Here is a 21,937-nt window from a genome sequence, read left to right on the forward strand (position 1 = left end):
TCTGAACGGCGCATAAGTCCATTTTTTTCCATTAAAAATCTACTGAAATCAATTACAGCCAGTCTCTGTATGTCGAACGAGGTCTATCGATCGACTGAAATGCATAAAAACAGCTGATTTTTGGTTATAAATTCCGATGTTTGTTTCCCTATCAGTCGATCGATAGAGCTCGTTCGATATACAAAAACTGGCTGTTTTGCGTCTTGCAGACTATAAGTTTATCCGGTCGACAGTGGTCGTGTCGAACATATACCATATATTGACCACATTATAAGTTAAGTCCGAAGGCATAATCGATACTGCTACATGTTTATGGGGTCGATAATTATTTACTCATAGCCGACAATTCGTATCCATTGGACACACTGTAAGATTCTTTACAAAATCAGACATTCCGTCCGGAAAAACTTATACTCCGTAGGACGCATTCAAGGCATATTAAAGAGGTAAAGTCATGCAATCAGGTGACTAATATCGACATTCATCTTGTCAAAGGCTTTGTTTACGTTTAGTATTAAACAATGTTGATGTTTTATATATGCATTCAACAATACAACAACACTACACATGCACAAACACAACAACACTACACATACAAACAAAACTTGAGTGATCTGCCATTTTAGTTTGACATTATTAATATCATGGGGGGGTACACACGCTTGCTCGTGACTTTACCTTTAATTAATATGCCTTGGGACGCATTAGAGTACATCCAAAAACTAATTTGGGGAGATTTCGAGCATAGTGTGAACGTATGCAGTCTATACAAGCAAAGTCTATATTGGCGATGGCAACACTGCTAAACGAACCACCACCAACTTCAGTCAGAAAAAACAGAAGAAGAATAAGATAAGTGACGATTTTTTCACTGAGTGGGAAGTTGTAAATTATACATATTCACAAAACAACATACATAAAATAAAAACAAAAGTTAGTTAATTAGGAGCACTAAAGCTTTCAACTATTGGTTTTTTGCATAATATAGACAAGTGAGTAATTCTTTTAAGTATGAATTTCTTTTGAATGATAGTGCGTAATGGCAATAAGACATGGGGTTGCTGTTTGTTTTAACGACAACTATATACAAGAAAAAGTCGGGACAGGAAAAGAAGCGGCGCAACTTATTGACTTGGAGTCACGACACTACAACATATATTTGCAGTACAGAATGGTTTGCAACAATATTTTCAATTGGGAAAAAGAAAATTGAATTGTATCGTTTTTTGATTATTGTATTGTATGTAGTTATATTTATGGGGTTTAAGTTATTGTTCCAGTGTCGTGACCAGTTGCCACTCGATACAAAAACATTCTACCAAAATTTTAAATAAATTCTACGAAAAATTACCAAATTTTGAAGTTTCATGTCAAATTTTGTTGGTTGGCATGAACATTTTTTTCCAAAGAAAGATTTTAGAATTTTATTTCATTGTTTCATTTTATTTCAATTTATTTGTCGAAATTTTAAAAGTTGATTTTAGTTGTATCGTTAAGGGACAGTTACTATATAAATCTAGAACACCAACATTAAGACTTTGTTTTTAAATATTGACATAAAAGTTCGATAATTCAACAAGCACCTTCGGTTATTATTCCCTATGTACATATATTGAGAACAAATACGAATGGAATTGTCTATATCTTTACAATCCTTTACTTAAATTTGTTAAACATCGATTTTATAGAAGAATTATAGAAGTAGCTCTGAGGTGGAGGGGAATATTTTGTAAAATTTACCAAAACTTCTCGAATTTTACCAATCTATCAAACTATTTTTGGAATTCTTCCAACTCTGGTAACCGTGGTTGTGACACCATTTACATTCAGCTCGTTGGTATCACTCCAAACTCGTTTCTTGAATGACTTGAAGCAACCAACAGTGGCCAAAACACAATATTGCCAACGTCATTTTTTGCCATGATTCTTGTCTTGCGTCTAACAATATGCCCTGTTCGTTGCGATAAAAACATACTCGGCACTCATTGATAACTTCAAATGAATCCTTTTACATATCAAATGAATCCTACCTATTATAGTTCCAATGAACCCATCTAGAATATTCCGACTACAAATTGAGGTGTCAGATTTTACAATTTGATCTCAAATATGAGATTCCATCTGGTCAGATACTGTCATTCCAAATTATTTGAAAATATTAAAAAAATGTGTACAAATGTTTGTTTAAGACAATTTTCCACCTACTATGCGGACAGAGCAGAAGAGCAGAGTAATTTTGATAGGCAATTTTATCAAAAATTCTTCCGTAGAATTTCTATGAATTGCTTCCAGAATCGTAATCCTGTTCACTTATTTGTTGTTTGAACAGTAGATATCGAAATGTTGATTCCCATTTAAAGATTCTTATATTAAACTCTAAATAATGACAAAATTCGGTTTAGAAGATGAAAATATTCTTTACGGGTTCATTTAAATTGTAAAAAGTTTGGTTTATGCTATACTCGTAGAAAATATATGAATTTGGTCAAATTCGCAAAATGTTACCCATATGGTTTATCTCATTACTTTTATATTATTTTCAGAAGTTGCTATAGAAGTTCTTTAGTAGACGTTTTCCATATATTCACCCCTATTCCTGAAGTCGCCCTCGCCGTCGCTTTTCGTCTGTCGCCACTAATTGGTATTCCGTTCGTCGATATATTCTGCTATCGACGAAAATCGGTATTTCTGGTGTCGCTTTTTGTCGTTTAATTTTTAAAGAAGTTTTTAGACTTTATTAATCGAACAATTGAAAAATGAATTTAAAAAATGGAAATCGGTAAGATGTAAAGTGACTAATCTTCAAAAATTACAAAAAATGAAAAAAAGGAACGAGATCAGCAATTAGATGAGCTAGACTGACTCCAACGATTTAAAACCTGTTGGAACTAATGGTTTGTAATTCAATGATTTTGGCCTTTAGAGACAAATTGTAACAAATGGTAGAAATGCTGTAACTATTAATAAAAAATCTGTATTGTTCAAGTATTTATTCCAGCTTGCAATCATTGTGGAACTCATGTTCTATATCAAGGAGTCCTGAGCTGACCACGATCACAAATCTCAGTTTTGCACTTCAGCTGATTGTTTTCTTTCCCGATGATCCTTGTGCCATTGATCTCAGCGCGTCGCCATTGTTATAGTTTTGGAAGCTTTTACTGTCCTTGAATATATATCCACATTTTTTTCCCGCGTCAAATTAAATATTTTTCTTGATTTTCTGACATAGAATTGCGTCAGAAATAAAAATATTTTAAACCGAAAAAATTAAAATTAATTTTTTGAACATCAGCTGATTGTTTTCTTGTGCTATCGGCCTTTTATTGCCGAGTATTGTAATTGGTACAAAAAGTAATCGTCGTCGTCGCCACTCTACAGGAATACGAAACGATTGACGAGACGACTTAAAAGCGACAGACGACAAAAAACGATGGCGAGAGCGAGGGCGACTTCAGGAATAAGGGTGATTTCTCTCGGCTATAAAAATGACGTCCATAGTCAGATTTTTGTTTAATTTAATGGGCTGTTTAGGTTAATGTATATAAATGCAAGTAAGCCAAGTCTATTTCATCTTTTTTCTCGAAGTTTCGACGGCTTTTTCCGACCTTTTACAGAGAATTTTTTATTTGAAATATCTGTAGAGGAAAGATTTTAATTTTTACTTACAATTTTTTTACATTTGTTTCATTTATAAATTATTAAAACTGGACATCACAAACAATAGTAATAAGAAAAAAATTAAATAACTTGTAAATATTGCAGCAAAACTTAAAATCTATATCACACAGAACTATCCATTGACATTGAGCAAAACATAGAATGGGGTAGCGTTCATTGATAAGAGACAAGTTCATCATGTGGGATATCACAATGATGAACTAAATTATCATAAAAAAGTGGCTTCCATTAATAACATATCCTGGTACATAGGAGATATTAGTTTGAAAATACTTTATATTTTTATTTACATTTCCACAATACTGATAAGGATTATTAATATCCTCCATTAAAATCACAATTGGTTCGAAACAGACTTTCTGTCCGATTTTAAATAATTTCATATAATAAAATTCAGTTTGTTTTGGAATACGGAATCCATAATATGGAAGCGAGTTCTGCGGAATCATCGAATTAATTTTCATACACTGATGAGTGTTTCAGAACCCTCTACTATTATTGAGAATTATGTTAGTTATTAAGAAAACAAAACAAAAAGCTTACATTAAATTGGCCAAAAGCGATCTAAGCTATATACTTAAAGCCAAGACTTCTGTGGATGATATCAGTGATGAAAGGGTTAAATAATAATAATAAATAAAATTAAATAATAATACATATAATGTATATGTATCTATAATTAATAGTAATACTTCGATAGGTTAAAATATGAATAAAAAAGTAGACAAATAAAATTACATTAGAATTCAATTAATTTTATATTGTTTTTACATGATGTTTTGTAATTCATTTCTTTCTTGTTGGAAGTGACTCGTAGTATATGTTGTAGCAACGATTTGTATTTCATGTACCATCATAGCGACAATAATACAAACAGAAACAAAAAAGGCGCCAGCAAAGTATCGCAACATAATTTAATGCGGATTTCTAAGAATTTTCCACATGTTAGCCAACCAATAGTTACTAACATGCCAAGCTACATATGATAGAACTACATTTAGTGTACGATATCCAAAAAGGAATTCAAGGATTCCAATTGTAGTGGCATTGTTTTGTTAATTACTCGCTTATGGTAGTAGTGGGCTGCTAATGGTGGAGCTTTACTTGATCAAAACAAAAGCCGCAGTGTCACATACACGCACATACTACAACGTGTGAGTGTTATTGGTCTAAGTGACTTGTCTGTAATCTATGTTTTAAAGGAACACGTTGCTTAAAAATATAATTACTGTATTGTTTTAATGGACATGCCAGCGTTCCCATTCCAAAGAATGAAAATTCCTCCCCTTATTGTGTTGCAATACACTTCTTCGGATATGGTGGTTATTGCGGACACTATTTTGATTTTTATCTTTTAGCAAAATTACGTAGTTGCATTTCCTCTAAGGACCAGAAAGTGTATGACATTGGTTAATCAATGTAAATTCACATTCACTTTATTAAATTTGCATTATATTTTTAGGAGAATAATTATTGGATATGAAGTTGTAAATTTATATCTGATATACGAATACACGCCAAAGCAATGTGTTAGCATATAAGTTGTATTTCATCATTGTTAGGTGTAGTGTAATGTCATCCCTAAAATTTTCCCAGTACGCGTTATTTATACAGTGACACACATAAGTATTGGCACACCAAACAATTTTGTTTAAAAACCATATTTTAAAAGTGATACGAAGCTATTTTAAATTAAAAAATATTTTAATTTGGATTGTAACTGCATTAAGAATCTAGATCATTTTTTATTTTAGAAAAAAAATTGTTCTTTAAATATTTAATTTATAAAAAATTAAAACAAGGCACATTTTTTGAGGAATTAAAGTATTGACACAGGTAGTTCTAAATTAGTTTTTTTTTTTGGTACATTTAATACTTTTTGGGCATTCAAGCAGTCTAGACAATAAATGGACTATTTTTTTGCTTTATTTGTAACTATATTCCCCCATCAACACTGTACCAAATTTGATCAAAATCGGTTAATAATAGTGGCCTAACAACTGCGAACAACAAATACATCTTCAGGCGGACGTAGACCAAGGGCTAAACCAACTCTGGATGTGGTTCTGAATCGATCGGTATATATTTATGGAGCCTAAAAACAATATTTATGGTAGGCACATTTTTGTGCATATACCCTAACCACTATGTGGTTTAGGGTGCTGTGCCAATATTTATGTGCGTCACTGTATGTATCTCGCCTTTTATAAGTCCAATCGGCTTTATAACTTTACAAAGAAGACATTTTATATTAACAAGTTTTATGTGAGTCTTGCGTAAGATGGACCTCTGAGAGTAAAGTCTACATTTTACAGTTTGAATTAGTCTTTATTAATATTCTGCCAAATTAGCCGCACTAATTAGATTTTACGAAAAATGTATGTTGCTTTAATTAATTTAATTTATTTAAATTTTATTAGTAACACAGCCTCGCAGAGGCCCTATTACTTACAAAAGGTAGAATTGGTTACAGTTCATTCCTGAAACTTGCATTTACGAAGATGCTTCATATCCAATTACAAAATGGGTATACAATTTTCGGGATAAAAAGTAGGTATCCAATGATTCCCAATATGAGGTTATGTTGTAAAATGGATCAATACATACGTTCATATTAAAAGTTGGGTTAAATTTCATTTTTCACAGTATAATTTTAAATTATTCATAAATCTAAAGTAAAATGTAGGATTATACTAGTTTTCGTATTATATACACAGGAGAACAAAATTCTCCCTTCATATCTTTGGTTTGAATTCTGTTCTGATCTGTAGTCACTGGCGTTAAATTTCATTCCTTTCGTGCAGTTGCTTTTCGCTGAGCCAGTAATTTACACTTTTTTACACAGTTTTAGAATGAATAGATGGATGGATGGATGGATGGATGGGTGAGTGTGAATGGATGTTGGCTTGTTTATTTAAATTTTTCGTTGCGTTTTTATTTATATGTCGGCTGTTGTTAGCGGGCGGCGCCCAATCTATACTACAATTTTAATTTGTTATTGTTGTTGAAGCTACAACTCCGCAATGATTTGATGGAGTTTGTATGTTTTGCGTCCTTTTCATTTGCATTTGTTTTTCGTAGGACGTGACATATCGACAATTGTTTGCATGCAAATTAACTGATCGTTTTTGTTGTTGTTGAGTAAATGTGCTACATATAGACATAGAGTGATTTCTATATGTATGTCCCATCGGACTCAAGCAATTTGAAATTCTTAATGGGTTTTTCTCATATGAATTCAATTCAAAAGTTCGATGGGTATATTCGGAGAAGTTTCCCCGAGTCAAATGTATGGAAATAAAATATAATGAAAATGTTTAAATCAAAAAGTCGACCTTTAAACTTTTTCAAAATTGAGGTGGGAAAATTCGCTAATCTAATTTTAAACTTCTGCAAAGAAATATTTAAAATAAAAAATCTTGGAATCTCATTTTATCCAAACAAAGGGTTATGTTCATAGAATAAATGTGAATTTTGTGATGATAGCCAATCACTGGTATAATGTTAGCATTATGGAATAAACATTAGAGCATCGTGTGGAAGATTTCACTTGCTAACGCATTTAGATTATGGTGATCAAAAAACCGTGTTTATGAAAATCTGGTTAAAAACCGGTTCAACTGGTTTTCATTAAAAAGCGTAAATTTTAAATGACAACGTAATTTCATTGTCACAAAATTAAATATCAAATAATTTCATAATTTAGATGGACACAATCTTTTAATTCATATGTACGTTGCACCTGTTTGGAATTTATTTCACTGCAGTTCTTAAAATATCCGAATGTATTTTCCTACAATTGGAATTAAATTGACAATTTTACATTGAAAATATAAACCGCGAACCATTTTCATCAAAACCAACAATGGGTCCACCGGATTTCATCCAACGGTTTTGATTACTGTAATTTCATTTCATTTATTCAAAAATTCTAATAATAATTTAGAAGCATAAGAACTAGTTTCTTTTGCCGCACATAATCCACTGTCATTCACATTGTGTTTCTTTCGATGTTGTCAACAAAATTCAATATTTGGTAAATAATTAAACAAAGAAATAAAAAGAACTCTTGATTTCATCTAGACACTTCATGTTGTGCATTGTTTCTTACATCGGACCGATTATACTTCTACAATAAGAACTTCCAACTTGAACATTATTGATTTCATTGATTAATGTTTTTTCTAAGCATTGGCAAAATTTGTGGTACTTGGCATGTAATTCTCCATGCATTTGGCTGTATGAATAATACACTTAATATACGAGGTTTTGCAATTTCTCAGAGCGGAATTGATGGTTAAGATATTTTGAGAGAATTTTCTTATTCAATCATACGCTTATATATACATAACATGTAACATTCTTGATGTTGTTTTTAAAATTAACTGCATATACACTTGCAAAAATTTGTTGTGTGTACGTTTTAATGTACAATGAAAATAGCATGCAATGCTAAATTATTATTATTTTTTATTTTCATATGTAACTACGCCTTACTTAAAACAACATTAAATACATTTAATAATAAATAAATTTAAGGATCAATGATATTTACCATTACATTTATTACATAATTTTGTCTAATGCTGTTTGTGTTTATATTTTATGACAGTTTATTATATAAGAGGGTTTTTGACCATTATAAAAGGAGGACTCAGAAGGCAGTTCTGATATCCTGGGTAGAAATATATAATGTTTTAAAATGGTATATAATAATGCTCATATGTAAAATAATTTATTGACAGTTTATCGAATGAATTTATATGGCAAAAGTAGGTTTGAAGGTTTCTTTAACTTATATAAGTGATCATATCCAGAAATACAAATATTTGTTATTAAGCTTTTTGTTGTGTTTGGTATGTAGCTTTTGTGCCACTGTGAACGATTGCTTCAAATTTAATTTATAATGCAAATAAATCAGTGTTCGACTTCTCTTATTTATTTTTAAATCATATTTACAACTCGTTTAAAATTCCTTTCCTGATCAGCTGATTGCCTAAAACAGTTTTAAATGAAGGTCAGTACTATGTTCGCTTTTCAATTCCAATTTCCATTTATTTCGTAATACAAAGCCATTGAGGCCAAATAATATATATATTACAGTACTATGTTCGCTTTACGCGTGGAATTTTTCTCGGTTACTTTATTAAAACAGTTCAATATAAAGCCGATAAAATAATTCCTCTAGATCATTTATAATTTCGATTATTTCAGGAAAAGTAATCGCGAAAATAAAGTGATTTTCAACTCGATAACCCACCTTGACAGACGAATGTAGATAACCTCATTGATATGATTCAATGTTTATTTATTGGCTTATATCCTATTTACAAACGAAGAGTAGCAACATTAATTCATTTTGACTCTTTTTTTCTGTGTGTACGTAGACGATGAATCAAATCACTACACCGAACAATATATACGTAATCCATAGATGTTCTTGCTCTCCTGTTGCATTTTCAATCATTTTCCGTACTCTATTGTTTATGTTCACCATTCAACGCGGAGACGGCCATCAGTGCCATACATACCAAACACACACACAGCCTTATAAAATCTGGCAGTCAATTGCTTCTAGTTTGCTAGCTAGCTACTACCACATTCAATCAGTCAATCAATCTTGAAAACCATGCACATGCAGTTGACGACGTCGTCGACGACGATTCCTTTGTAGGTTCACTTGGTGGGTATGGTTCGCACATTTTCCAACATCAGTTGGCGTTTAAACCGTCAAATGTTTACAACGTCTAAAGTCGACAAACGGATGACAGCGCGCGTGTTTTTCCGTTCTTAGTTGTGATAATTCATATATTCAGTACCTATATGGTTACTACTGCTACCTACTCGTACACTCACTACTACCGAGCCAAGGAGTGAAATGAACGAGCCAAAGTGATCTAATTGCAGTTGGACACGAGAAGAAGGGGAACATATTTACAAGATATCGGTATCCAACCAGCCGTCCGTCGTCTAGTACTCGACAAGTACATCGAATAAAAGCAATGATAGATGTTCGAACGATACGGTTTGTCGGTCGATCGGTTGGGCGGTAGTGCCATGATTGAAACATTGAAAAAGTGAATTAATATCATTTACTAGCCATTAAAATCAAGACGAAACAAAAACCATAACAAAAAAAATGTTTGAGAATCCATTAAATAATTCATAACAACAGCATCGCGAAGTGGTGGATATTGCACATTGCAGTTATTAGTCATTACGGTGGTTGACCACCAAGTGCTTCTTACTGTTTGAATATTGGAAATTTTGTTGTTATCTCTGGCTGTCTCTGCGTTATGTTCTTCTTTTGTGAGTAACTGATGTTGGCATCTTAAGTCATGGTGCTGCTCTGAGGAGGTCATTATTTATCCCGCTGCCATCGTTTGGTTGACTTTTGTAAAGTTGGTAAAGTCAGCGTCGTACTTCTTTGCCGTAATCTATTCGCCTTCTTATATTTGCATCAATCGGAACGATTATTTTTGGATTTGGATCAGAATTCTTTTCGCCACCATGTGTACGTTTTATTTTCGAAGTAACTTTCAATAATATATGTATTTGTATGTGTTTCCATCTTTTCCCCTCTTTTGAATACAATATATTAGAAGGGGTTACAATAAATAATATTTATGCATTTTATGCAAATTCATTTCAGAGTGACTGTAAATTATTCGCCAGTTACGAAATAAGGTGTGTTACTTGTGGTAGAACAAATTTAGAGATTTTCTTTCATTTTATACTACCATTTAGTTTTATCCAAATTTAAATTAGTACTAGATTCGTATTATGTAGGGAAAACAATTTTAATTTATATACAAAAAAATCTCTTAATTGACTTTGTACAAGTTTCTTGATAAAAAATTCTCTCCACTTTTACATGGCTGAAAATGTTCACAGCATTTTATTGAATTAATTCGAAATTATAAGGACCCAACTTAATGTTACTTCATATACTGTTCTATACTCTCTCTCCCTTTCACATTCCTTCGTAATAGCATCGCACACATGTAGTGTACTTAGTTAACATACTGTTTATGTAAATAAACAAATACAACAATATTTGTCGTCTTTTTATTTTCATTTGGTTTGGACGAACGGAAGTGCTTTAAATTCTACGTGTATGTGTAGATAGTTTTTTATCACTGAACAATCGAAGCTTGTTCATCACCCAATCAGTGGTTTTATGATTGATTAATTTAATAATGTGCGCATGCCATCTGAATCTTAATAATCGAATATTCCGAGAACAATATGAGTGACCAGACTTTAATTTTTGGTACGCAGTAAGTTTTTTTTTGTATTCAATCATGAAATTGTTGATCCTATTATATTTTTAATTGATGTTGCTTCAACCACAAAAATTATAGTATCGAGCACAGAATTAATAAGAAATAAAATGTATACTTCCCGTGTAAAAATTGGGGGATCTAATTTGATATGGTTAGATCTGAGCCAAGATATGGTTAGATCTGAGCAGATCCGAAAAATGGTTATATCTGGTCAGATCTAAATACTATGAAATTGTATCTGATCAGATCTCAAAAATGAGACACATCTAATCAGATCTAATTTGATATAATTTTATATTATTTGATACAATTGTATCTTTCGAGATCTTTCAACACATAAAAGCCCATAATTTGTATATAAAATGAGATCAATTGTTTTATTTAATAATACAGACAAAAAGTATGTGCATAATAAATATGTTTAATTTAAATTGATCCATCAAAGCTATTTAAGAGTATTGACAGTTGAGTTAGAGTGTTGTCCAAGGGTTTTTTCGTTTGTTTCTTCTGCTTTGGACTTAGACACGCGACTAAAGTATTACAGCGTTAAGGCAATCTGCAATGAAATTAAGTAAAAAAAAACAATTATTAAACAAATATAGGAATAAACAAATATGGGAATATATTGAACTATGTAAGCAAGTATTAGTATTGTTTTGGATCATTCTTCTTTAAGTTGCAATAAAAATTGCCATATAATTTTATGTTGCTTTTAATACTCGCATTTAAAGTGTATTCGGGATTAGGTTAGGTATAGCGATAGGCTGTTATTTTAGGCTCATACATACTATTCAGACCATCATGACATCACAGTGATCAACATCTCACTTATCACTGACTGCTGCTCGATTCAATAATTAGCTCAATAACATGGGACCTCCTTGCTATAATCGAGTCCTATCGGCATTTCACGTTGCGCTGAAACAACTTAGAGAATCTTTGAAGCAGAAATGTCACCAACATTACTGCGAGGAGATAATCCACCGCCGAAATAATTTTTGGTGTTGGTCGGAACTGCGATTGAACCCGTTACCTTTTGAATGCAAGGCGGGCATGTTAACCAGTACACCACTGAGGTTTCCTTTTTTCCAAATCTAGAAAATAGTAAAACAATATGAAAATGACTACTAAGGAAATAACAAATACAATCTACTTACCTACATAATCTCCGCAATAAAGGAAACGATATACACTTTATCAAGGGAACACATTTAAAACAATTATATTAAATTTCTTAATTTTCTCAGCTAGTCTGGCGTTAAATTTGTTTAGAAGTGATGCCCCTGACGGCGTTGACATTTGACATAATGACATTGAGGTTTAGACGTGTATTTCCAAAATCTTTTTAACTTGTTCATGATTTTTTTATTATATTTTGGACCGTATTTAACCCCATATATAGTCAGATATGATGTTATATCTACCATATCTTATTAGATATAGTGCTATATATGGTCCTATCCAAGCATATATTATTAGATATGCCAGATATAATTAGATATTATACTATATATGATGAGATCTGCAATTATATCTAACCAGATCTAGCACCATATATAGCATATCTGTGCATATCTAATTATGTCTGAACCAATATCTGAACAGATCCAATTTGATATTATTAGATAGGATTGGATCCTCCAATTTTTACACGGGTTGATAAAATTAATTAATTGATATCTTCTGCACTTTCAATTAAATTCTTCTTCTTCTTCAGTTGGTAATATAATTTATTTATTCGCAAACTTAATTGCTGCAATAATTTTTTTGTTGTAATATTATATATATATTTATTATTATTTTACCTTTAGATGAAATAATTTTCTTATAATTTTATAAGAATATGTTTCCAATTGTCCAACTATAACTATTGTTGGTATTCTTTGGGTTTGAATTATTATTATTTATATTTCAAATGCTCGGATAATTAGATTTTAATTAAAAACGTAAAAATTCCCAATACTTTCCTTAATTGACTTTATTTTATTAGGTTTTATTTGATTACCGACTGTGACAATGAGAGCTGTGATTTTGACCTTGATCATTTGAATAACATCCCTGATGCTGCACCTTACAGAGTAGCGGTGTGCACACGAAAAGAAAATTTGTACTCACGCACACACATGCACGAAAATCTTTTAAATGTCGTGACTCACGAAAAACCTCGTGACTCAGGAATAATTTTAAGAGTTAATGCCTAGGATGTCACTAAAAGTATAAATGAATTCAACTCTTTTTCCGAAATTCGTTACTCACGCACACTCACAACGATATTATTTTCGTGACTCACGCTCCGCACGACATTTGATTGGTTAATCACGCACACTCACGCCGTAGCCGTCAGCGTGACTCACGAATCACGCACGAATTTACTGCAGCCGAAGTTACCAATGTCATCAACAGCGCGAAACCATCTAAGGCGCTGGGCCCTGACGGAATTTCAATGCTAATGCTGAAGCATCTGGGAATACTGGGAGTTGAGTACCTGACCAGACTCCTCAATTTGTCTTTGGAATCACACATTATACCCGATGTCTGGAAAATGGGAAGGGTGATTCCACTACTGAAACCGGGCAAAGATTCGAGCAAAGGTGAATCGTACAGACCGATATCCCTTCTTTCGCCAGTAGCCAAGACACTTGAGGCATTACTCCTCCCCAGCCTTGTGGAGAATTTTCCAGCAGCCCACCATCAACATGGATTCCGTAAGGTACATAGTACGACAACAGCCTTACATGCCATTTCGACACATATTAATAAGGGACTTAACCAGCCCAGGCCGTGTCACAGGACGGTCCTCGTGGCGCTTGACCTATCGAAAGCATTCGATACGGTCAACCATGCCACATTATTTGAGGACATCGAGAATACGTCCCTACCGGCAGGAGCGAAGCGTTGGGTGCTGAATTATATGTGTGGACGCCAGTCGTACGTGGAATTCAGGGACAGAAAGTCAAGACCGCGTAGAGTTAAACAGGGAGTTCCCCAAGGTGGGGTGATATCTCCGGCACTGTTTAACCTCTACATGTCCTCGATTCCACCCCCTCCTGACGGCGTCGAGATTGTATCATATGCGGATGACTGTACAATCTTGGCATCTGGGCCCAATGTTGATGACATTTGCGATCGGTTGAACGTCTACATAGCTAATCTTACCAGTTATTTCACTGCGAGAAACTTGAGGATATCCCCCACCAAATCCTCAGCCACACTATTTACTACATGGACGGCAGAAGTGCGCAGGCAGTAGAATATCAGAGTCGATGGAGTAATAATTCCGACCACAAATTACCCCAAGATTCTTGGGGTCACATTCGACAGCCTTTTTAGGTCATCTGCCCATGCCACTGCAATTTGTAATAAGCTCCGTGGTAGAAACAAGGTCCTCAAGTCACTAGCCGGCAGTACTTGGGGTGCGGACAAAGAAACCTTGCTAACTACTTATAAGGCAATTGGCCGGTCAGTGGTAAACTATGCAGCGCCAGTGTGGACACCGCAGACCAGTGATACGCAGTGGAATAACATACAAACCTGCCAGAACGCTGCTCTTAGAACTGCGACTGGGTGTCTCCGCAGCACACCCCTGGATCACCTTTATGTGGAGACAAAGATCATCCCTGTGCGAAGACACAACTACATGTTGTCAAAGCAGTATCTCCTGGGTTGTTATCGCAGTAATCATCCAAACCACCATCTTATGGATACACAACCACCACCCAGGAACGTAAGGGTTGATATACATAATCTAGAGCGCGAGATCCAGCGCTATAAAAGAGAGCCTCTAGATCAAGCAGCGTACCAGGCAGGTTTGAACAGGATTCATGAGGATACTGTAGCTGAAGCGGTGAGAAGCTACAAGGTTAATCCTGTTCTTGGAGTCCGACCACCGCCCATAGCACCGGAGGAAAGAGACCTCCCACGGCAGACTAGGGTAGTTTTGGCCCAATTAAGATCAGGCAAGTGCAGCCGCCTCAATTCCTACTTATCGGTGATTGATAGCAGCGTAGCTGACGTTTGTCCAATTTGCAACCAAGGGCCACACGACACGCGTCATGTTTTCTCTTGCCCAGCCAAACCAACCCGACTTACCACCAGATCACTCTGGACACACCCCATCTTAGTCGCAGAGTTCCTTGATCTGCCAACAAGCTGATGTACCAAGCGTATAACATGAAATGGATGAGATCACAATAAACTGTTACAACAACAACAACAACAACGAATCACGCGTGAGTCACGACAATTTCGTGTCACGTGCACACCTCTATTACAGAGACAATGAGAAAAACTATAGACGACCACCGGTCTGGTATACTTGTTATTCTGGACTTATCCAAAGCTTGATTCAGTCGATCACATCATACTAGGTAACAAACTATATAATCAGTTTAATTTTTCCCGTTCATCATGCAACCTTTGGTCTTCTTTTATATGTAGTCGTCCAAAATATGTGGTTTGCAAGGGAAGATCTTCGAAAACAAGAAATAATGCATACGGTGTGACTCAGGGATCGATATTATTGTTTGTTAATGATATTTGTTCTGTTGTTAAGTATATACGCTACAATTCTACAAATGATTGCAAGTAAATGCGACTATATTCGTCGTATATGTGAATGGGGTGGTGCAACAGGATAAATGTTAATATTGATAAGACCCAAAGTATAGTATTTGGATGTCGGCAGTAAACTTCGGAAGTGCACAGCATTCTTGTCTATGATTCGGTTATTCCCACATCGTCCACTGTATGTTGTCTCGGTATCACCTTGGGTCAGGATTTGCGGTTTACCTAACATAATAGAAACGTTCACTGCAGATGTTATCCTATCAATGTCAGATATAAGTTAGCTCACACAATAGTCATGCCTCATTTGCTTTATGGTTTAGCGATTTTCCAGGCAATGCAAGACTCCAATCTTGTTACCATAAGATTGTGAGATATGTTTTTGGTTACATGACTGCTTTTTACTCATCCGAATTTATAGGATGTGTTTTTTTTACTTTCTAACGCTTACAAATTTGCAATACTTTTTCCGAGTGATAAGAAGTGGAAAGTTAGTTTATCTTGCGGTCACCTTCATATTCCTTTAAAAAAAATATTGTTAAACACTTTGTTGATTTAAAATAATTTCTAGCCATCAATCTTTTCGGGCTGCCACTTTAACCTAACCTAACCTATCACAATGGACTGAATAGTCTAAGTGAGCCTGAATCTTAATCGGGCTGCCACTTTAACCTAGCCATCAATCTACAAACGGTGTCCATATATCATGAGTTATTATTAAGGGTAATCGTAGTAGATTATAAAATTTATATAAATTTTTGTTTGTGATGTAAGTGATATTACATTATTTTCAATCAATAATAGTTTTTTTAATAAATTTTTAGTCCTTATGGGCAATTATTGATTATTATTAAATAAATTACAAAGATAAAAATAACAAATTCCCCAAAGTGATTTAGGATATATCGGAACAGTGTTTGACTCTGTATACGCGCTATTCAGTCTCAAATCCCATCCGTTACGCGAGCCAATGCACTCCACTGCGTCAAGTGTATTTTGTTAAAACAAGACTGTGGTCAAAAATAAATTACAGATTTTCCAAATTGATTTTACAATTTTATAGTTTAAAAAATGTTCATGATACCTGTGACTAATTTGTATTTACATACTTATGTCATAAAAAAATAAATAATGTTTTTATTGTTTTTACTTTTTTTCATAGATTATTCAACCTCTACAAACTATCCCGATTTTCGGGTAACTACCACATTACCTAGAATGGATACGGACGATGTGGAATCAACTTCAAGCAGTGCTATGTCCAAAATTGGGGCTCTATTCACATTCACTTCTCCGGCAGTCAAAAAATTACTTGGTTGGAAACAGGGAGACGAGGAAGAAAAGTGGGCTGAAAAGGCTGTCGATAGTTTAGTAAAAAAGTTAAAAAAGCGTCCGGGCGCCATAGAGGAATTGGAGAGAGCTTTATCTTGTCCTGGACAACCATCGAAATGTGTGACAATTCCACGTTCATTGGACGGTCGACTACAGGTAAGTCCTTTTTAATCCTATCAACCTCAATGTATCCAAATTTGGAAATTTCCGCGTTTACCCAATGAATGAGAATTGATGACGATGGATCTTCAGGAAATGAGTAAAATCTTTTTGGCTATACAAATGTTTTACATAATGAATATTTGTGTCTACTCAATTGTATCTACATATACAAATCTAAAAAATGAAGCAGACCTAATCAGATAAAATTTTATCGAATCTTGTGTTATTTAACTAAAGTTGCAGTAAATTTCGGAATCTAAGAACAATAAACATTGCTTCTGCTACCAAGACGGCTTTTTTCTAAAACCGAGAATATACATTGAGGGTTCAAACAAATGTACTAGAACGCATGGGTGATTATTAAAAGTGTGAAGTTATAAAAAATGAAATTATCCCAGCAAAAACTCTCATTACCCGGTAATCTTGTAGGTAAGCCTATTTAAAAATTAATAACCACTTATTAATTGGCATCGCTTCGGATTACATTTACATACGCATGTCCTAGAAGGAAAGTACTTCTCCCCAGGCATACTTTCGGCCATAAAATAAGTAGTGCATTTAAAGCATATAATCAGCTAATATGTAATGACTTATTCGTAGGTACACCAAACCTTGCAAAATAGCCACTTATTGCCTCAGACAACCAAATCTCGAAAATATTGATTTCTATCGCCGATTACAATGAATCAAAATATGGCGAGTGATGCTGTAATAGAAGAACTACTTGAATAGAAACGAATATTGTATAAATAAACAAAAAATCTAATAAATAATCTAAATAAGATGCAAATTAATTTCACACTTAAAATAGAAATAAATGTAGGTTGTTTAAGGGAATTGGATTCGTGAATTACGTTATAATATATCAAATTACCAATTCACATAAGGTTCAAAATCTACTAAAAGTGGATTTTAAGTCTCTTTTTTATAAGGCAAATGGCATTTGAAATTTAGTTTAAGCGCATTTTGGAAGTGTAATGTGAATGAGGTATAAGGAAGCATTTATTTAAAACATAATATGACAATGTCATTAAACACAATTATTATGAAATATTTGTGATAAAAATTTCTTAACGGAACAATTTTCAGAATTACCGTTACATTACATATTCTTTTTGATATTTTATGTATGTGCTCGATTATGTGAATAATTATACCTAATGGTACCATCATTTATTCTATTTTATTAATTCGTTAACTACAACTGCCTAAAAATTTGAAAATAACAATTCGAAAATTACCGAGAAGTATTTATTTTTGTCATTACAAGTTAGTCATTATAACTCGCCGCAATGTAATGTAACGTGTAATGACAGCTTTACTCCTGGTAATGTCAATTGTAATGAGATGTGGTTACCTAGTTTTTGCTGGGATGTGTTAGATATTATTTGTATAATTCATATGTTAAATACTGTCTTTATATTCTCAGTTTTGAATTTCAATCAAATCCCTCCTACGAGTAATTTTTGTAACAATAATCCGAAAATCCATAAATTTTAAAAACTTTGGAATTTTATTGATTTTTGTATTTTTTGTTGTTAATTTTCAGGTGTCACATCGCAAAGGTTTGCCTCATGTTATATATTGTCGCGTTTGGCGTTGGCCCGATTTACAGTCGCATCACGAACTGAAACCATTGGAAATATGCCAATATCCATTCTCAGCCAAACAAAAGGAGGTGTGCATAAATCCTTACCATTACAAAAGGGTCGAAAGTCCTGTTCTACCGCCCGTATTAGTACCACGCCACTCAGAATTTGCTCCTGGACATTCAATGCTTCAGTTCAATCAAATGGGCGAGTCCACAATGCCTCACAATGTTAGTTACTCAACGGCGGGCTTCAACAACCACCTAAGCCCAAATAGTCCTCCAATGACATCAGTTGGGAGTCCAAGTTCTGTTAATTCCAATCCCAACTCACCGTACAGCAGTATGGCCGAAACGCCACCTCCGGCTTACAGTCCTTCTGAAGATGGGAACTCTAACAATCCCAACGATGGCACGCAATTACTCGATGCTCCGATGGGTGATGTAGCCCAAGTGAGTTACCAAGAGCCAGCATTTTGGGCTTCAATTGCTTATTATGAATTAAACTGTCGTGTGGGAGAGGTATTCCATTGTAATAATAATTCGGTGATAGTAGACGGCTTTACAAATCCCTCTAACAATTCTGATCGTTGTTGTCTGGGTCAGTTGAGTAATGTAAACCGTAACAGTACAATCGAGAACACTCGACGTCATATAGGTAAGACAGTCCTACATGTCTAATTTGCATTGTGGCTAAAATCTTTTTGTGTCATCTGTATAGGAAAGGGAGTGCATCTATACTACGTTACCGGTGAAGTTTACGCAGAATGTCTTTCAGATTCAGCCATCTTTGTGCAATCACGCAATTGTAATTATCATCACGGCTTCCATCCCAGCACTGTTTGTAAAATACCACCAGGTTGTTCTCTAAAGATATTCAATAACCAAGAATTTGCTCAACTACTTTCCCAATCGGTCAACAATGGTTTCGAGGCCGTCTATGAGCTGACGAAAATGTGTACTATACGCATGAGCTTTGTGAAGGGTTGGGGTGCCGAATACCATAGACAAGATGTAACATCTACGCCATGTTGGATTGAAATACACTTACATGGACCACTTCAATGGTTGGATAAGGTTCTGACACAAATGGGCTCCCCCCACAACGCTATAAGTTCGGTGTCGTAAATTTTTCCTTTGGGGAAGCCACAGATTTTCATTATGTTTAAGATTACCATTAGTATAAGTTTTAAGTAAACGAATTGAGGAGTTAAGTTCAAAATTGAAACATCCGTCAAACACTGACAGAGAAATGATAGAAAGCAGCTTAAAAGACCATCAAATTTTTTATTTGAAAAGTTATGGATTTCTGAAATTTTGTTTTATTTTTTTTATTTGTGAAGTAGTAGTAGTAGACGGACGAACAACATTTTCCAATTCAAATGATTTGAGAGAATGGATTTTTTTTTATTATAAACCAGCCTTATTTGTGATTGTTCTAATTACCATTTTTCGTTTGTGTAGTTTTCTCCTAACTTTTGTTTTTATGATTATGCAACCGGAGAAGACCAAAAATCTACAAGTATTGAGTACTTTAAAAAGTTTATGGACTGTGCAACATTTGTATGTGAGTGTGGAGTCCTCCCATCCATTATGAATGACTAATTTAGTTTGCAAAACATTTTTCTTTGCCGCCTATGCCTTATACATATTAAACAAGGCACACGAGATGCCTTTCATTGTAGCATTTAGTTAGATATTATTTTTCTTTTTATATCGTTAGCGTTTGGCGGTTCAATATGTCGATGTCAATTGGCGTCGTTGATGGGAACCATTTGATCCGCCGAACGAAAGGGAAATTTGGTTTTACTTTATTTTAGCAAAAGAAAATCTTCTCATTTTTTTCGAAAGTTTGTCGAACATAGATTACCAATAATAGACCCGTGCAACATTTATGATCTTCCTTTAGTTTTAAACGTTTTAATATTATTTTATATTGGTTTGATTTTAATTTTATCATTAAATAAACACTTAAGAAAATTTAAATTTCTTTTCGTTTTAATAGCGTTGGCCTCCAACATGCCTTATTTATAAAACAGCGTTGATAGTTTTTGCTCCGCGTTAAACTATAAATTCATCGATGTGCCTAATGGTAATTTATTACAGTAAGAAAACAATAACAAAAAATTCCAAAGCATATGTAATACCATGCAAACTACAATGATATTAATACAATAATTGTCACCTGCTTTGCTTTAATGTATACAAAGGTAAAGATTCATGTTAAGTACGAAAAATATTGTACAAGCCAAACTGAGAGAATATTTCTAAATTACATTACCAAAATACATTGCAGAAAATTTCATTTTGCTTTAAGTCGATTTTCCACATCACTCTACTCAAATGTGCTTTTTTATGCTTCTTTCCAATAAAACGCTGCGATATGTTTAATAAGTTGTGTTTCTTTTTTTTTGTACCGCAAAGATCGTAACTAAATTGGATCTGCATAGAGAAAAATAGTTATAAGCATATATTGCGGTTCTAATATTTTTAAATTATTCACCATAGGAATATTGGGTATACTAAGGTTCCATTTCGTCGAAAAATCGAGATTCGACGACACATATACTCTTCATCAGGGTGAATGAAAGTCCAAGAAGACCTAGTGTTATTCGACTATTTGTTGTTAGGTTAGGTTTTAGACCGATGTATCAGGTTCACTTAGACTATTCAGTCCGTTATGATACCACAGTGGTGGTGAAATTCACACTGAGCACTGCCCGATTCCATGTTAAGCTCAATGACAAGGGACCTCCTTTTTATAGCCGAGTCCGAACGGCGTTTCACATTGCTGTGACACCACTTAGAGAAGCTTTGAAACATTCAGAAATGTCACTAGCATTATTGAGGTGGGATAATCCACCGCTGAAAACCTTCTTGTGTTTGCAAGGCGGGCATGCTAACCATTGGAGCTCCAAACATAGAATTCAAACATATGTGAATTCCAAACATTTGTGAATTCTAACCCAAAAGAGAATGGCTACAAATTGACTGTTTGTTGTACAGTTCTACGGTTTCCAATATCTTTCGTTTTCCAAATTCTTTAGTTTTGCTGTATTGTATTTCAATGTTATCAATGTATGGTCCAAGAGGGATTATACGGTGTTCTCACCAAGCATGTTTTGGGGTTTGAAATGTTTTCCCTTTATAAGCACTTCAAACCGAGTCGTTTTCGCCATACTAAAAAACAAGTTCAAAACACAAGTTTTCCTCTAAAACACGTCAATTTTAGAATGTGAACCCACCTAATTTGGAATATACCCCGAATAACATACCCTATTCAAAATATATGTCAAAATATTGAAATAAGTTTCATAGAAAAAAAAGA

General features: G+C 34.0%; 1 protein-coding gene across 3 annotated transcripts; it reads left to right on the forward strand.

Moving 5' to 3' along the window:
• The first annotated feature begins 829 nt into the window (after nt 1–829).
• On the forward strand, nt 830–20,595 carry Mad (mothers against decapentaplegic homolog 1). Of its 3 annotated transcripts, none has more exons than XM_075297955.1 (4): nt 830–992; nt 16,690–17,015; nt 18,571–19,267; nt 19,331–20,595. In XM_075297955.1, the coding sequence occupies exons 2-4, from the start codon at nt 16,746–16,748 to the stop codon at nt 19,735–19,737; spliced, it is 1,374 nt and encodes a 457-aa protein (XP_075154070.1). In that variant the 5' UTR covers nt 830–992; nt 16,690–16,745; the 3' UTR covers nt 19,738–20,595. The 3 variants fall into 3 exon arrangements, with proteins under 3 accessions (XP_075154070.1, XP_075154069.1, XP_075154068.1); XM_075297954.1 differs by lacking the exon at nt 830–992 and adding an exon at nt 9,395–10,192; XM_075297953.1 differs by lacking the exon at nt 830–992 and adding an exon at nt 10,808–10,951.
• Nucleotides 20,596–21,937: the final 1,342 nt, after the last annotated feature.

This window comes from Haematobia irritans, chromosome 2 (genome assembly GCF_050003625.1).
Source record: "Haematobia irritans isolate KBUSLIRL chromosome 2, ASM5000362v1, whole genome shotgun sequence".
Taxonomy (NCBI): Eukaryota; Metazoa; Arthropoda; class Insecta; order Diptera; family Muscidae; genus Haematobia; species Haematobia irritans.

Coding starts and splice junctions, on each gene's coding strand:
- Mad (XM_075297953.1), top strand. CDS start 10,927: ATGAGTGACCAGACTTTAATTTTTG. Junction 10,952..16,689: donor TGACCAGACTTTAATTTTTG/GTACGCAGTAAG, acceptor TTTTTTTCATAG/ATTATTCAACCTCTACAAAC. Junction 19,268..19,330: donor GAACACTCGACGTCATATAG/GTAAGACAGTCC, acceptor TCATCTGTATAG/GAAAGGGAGTGCATCTATAC.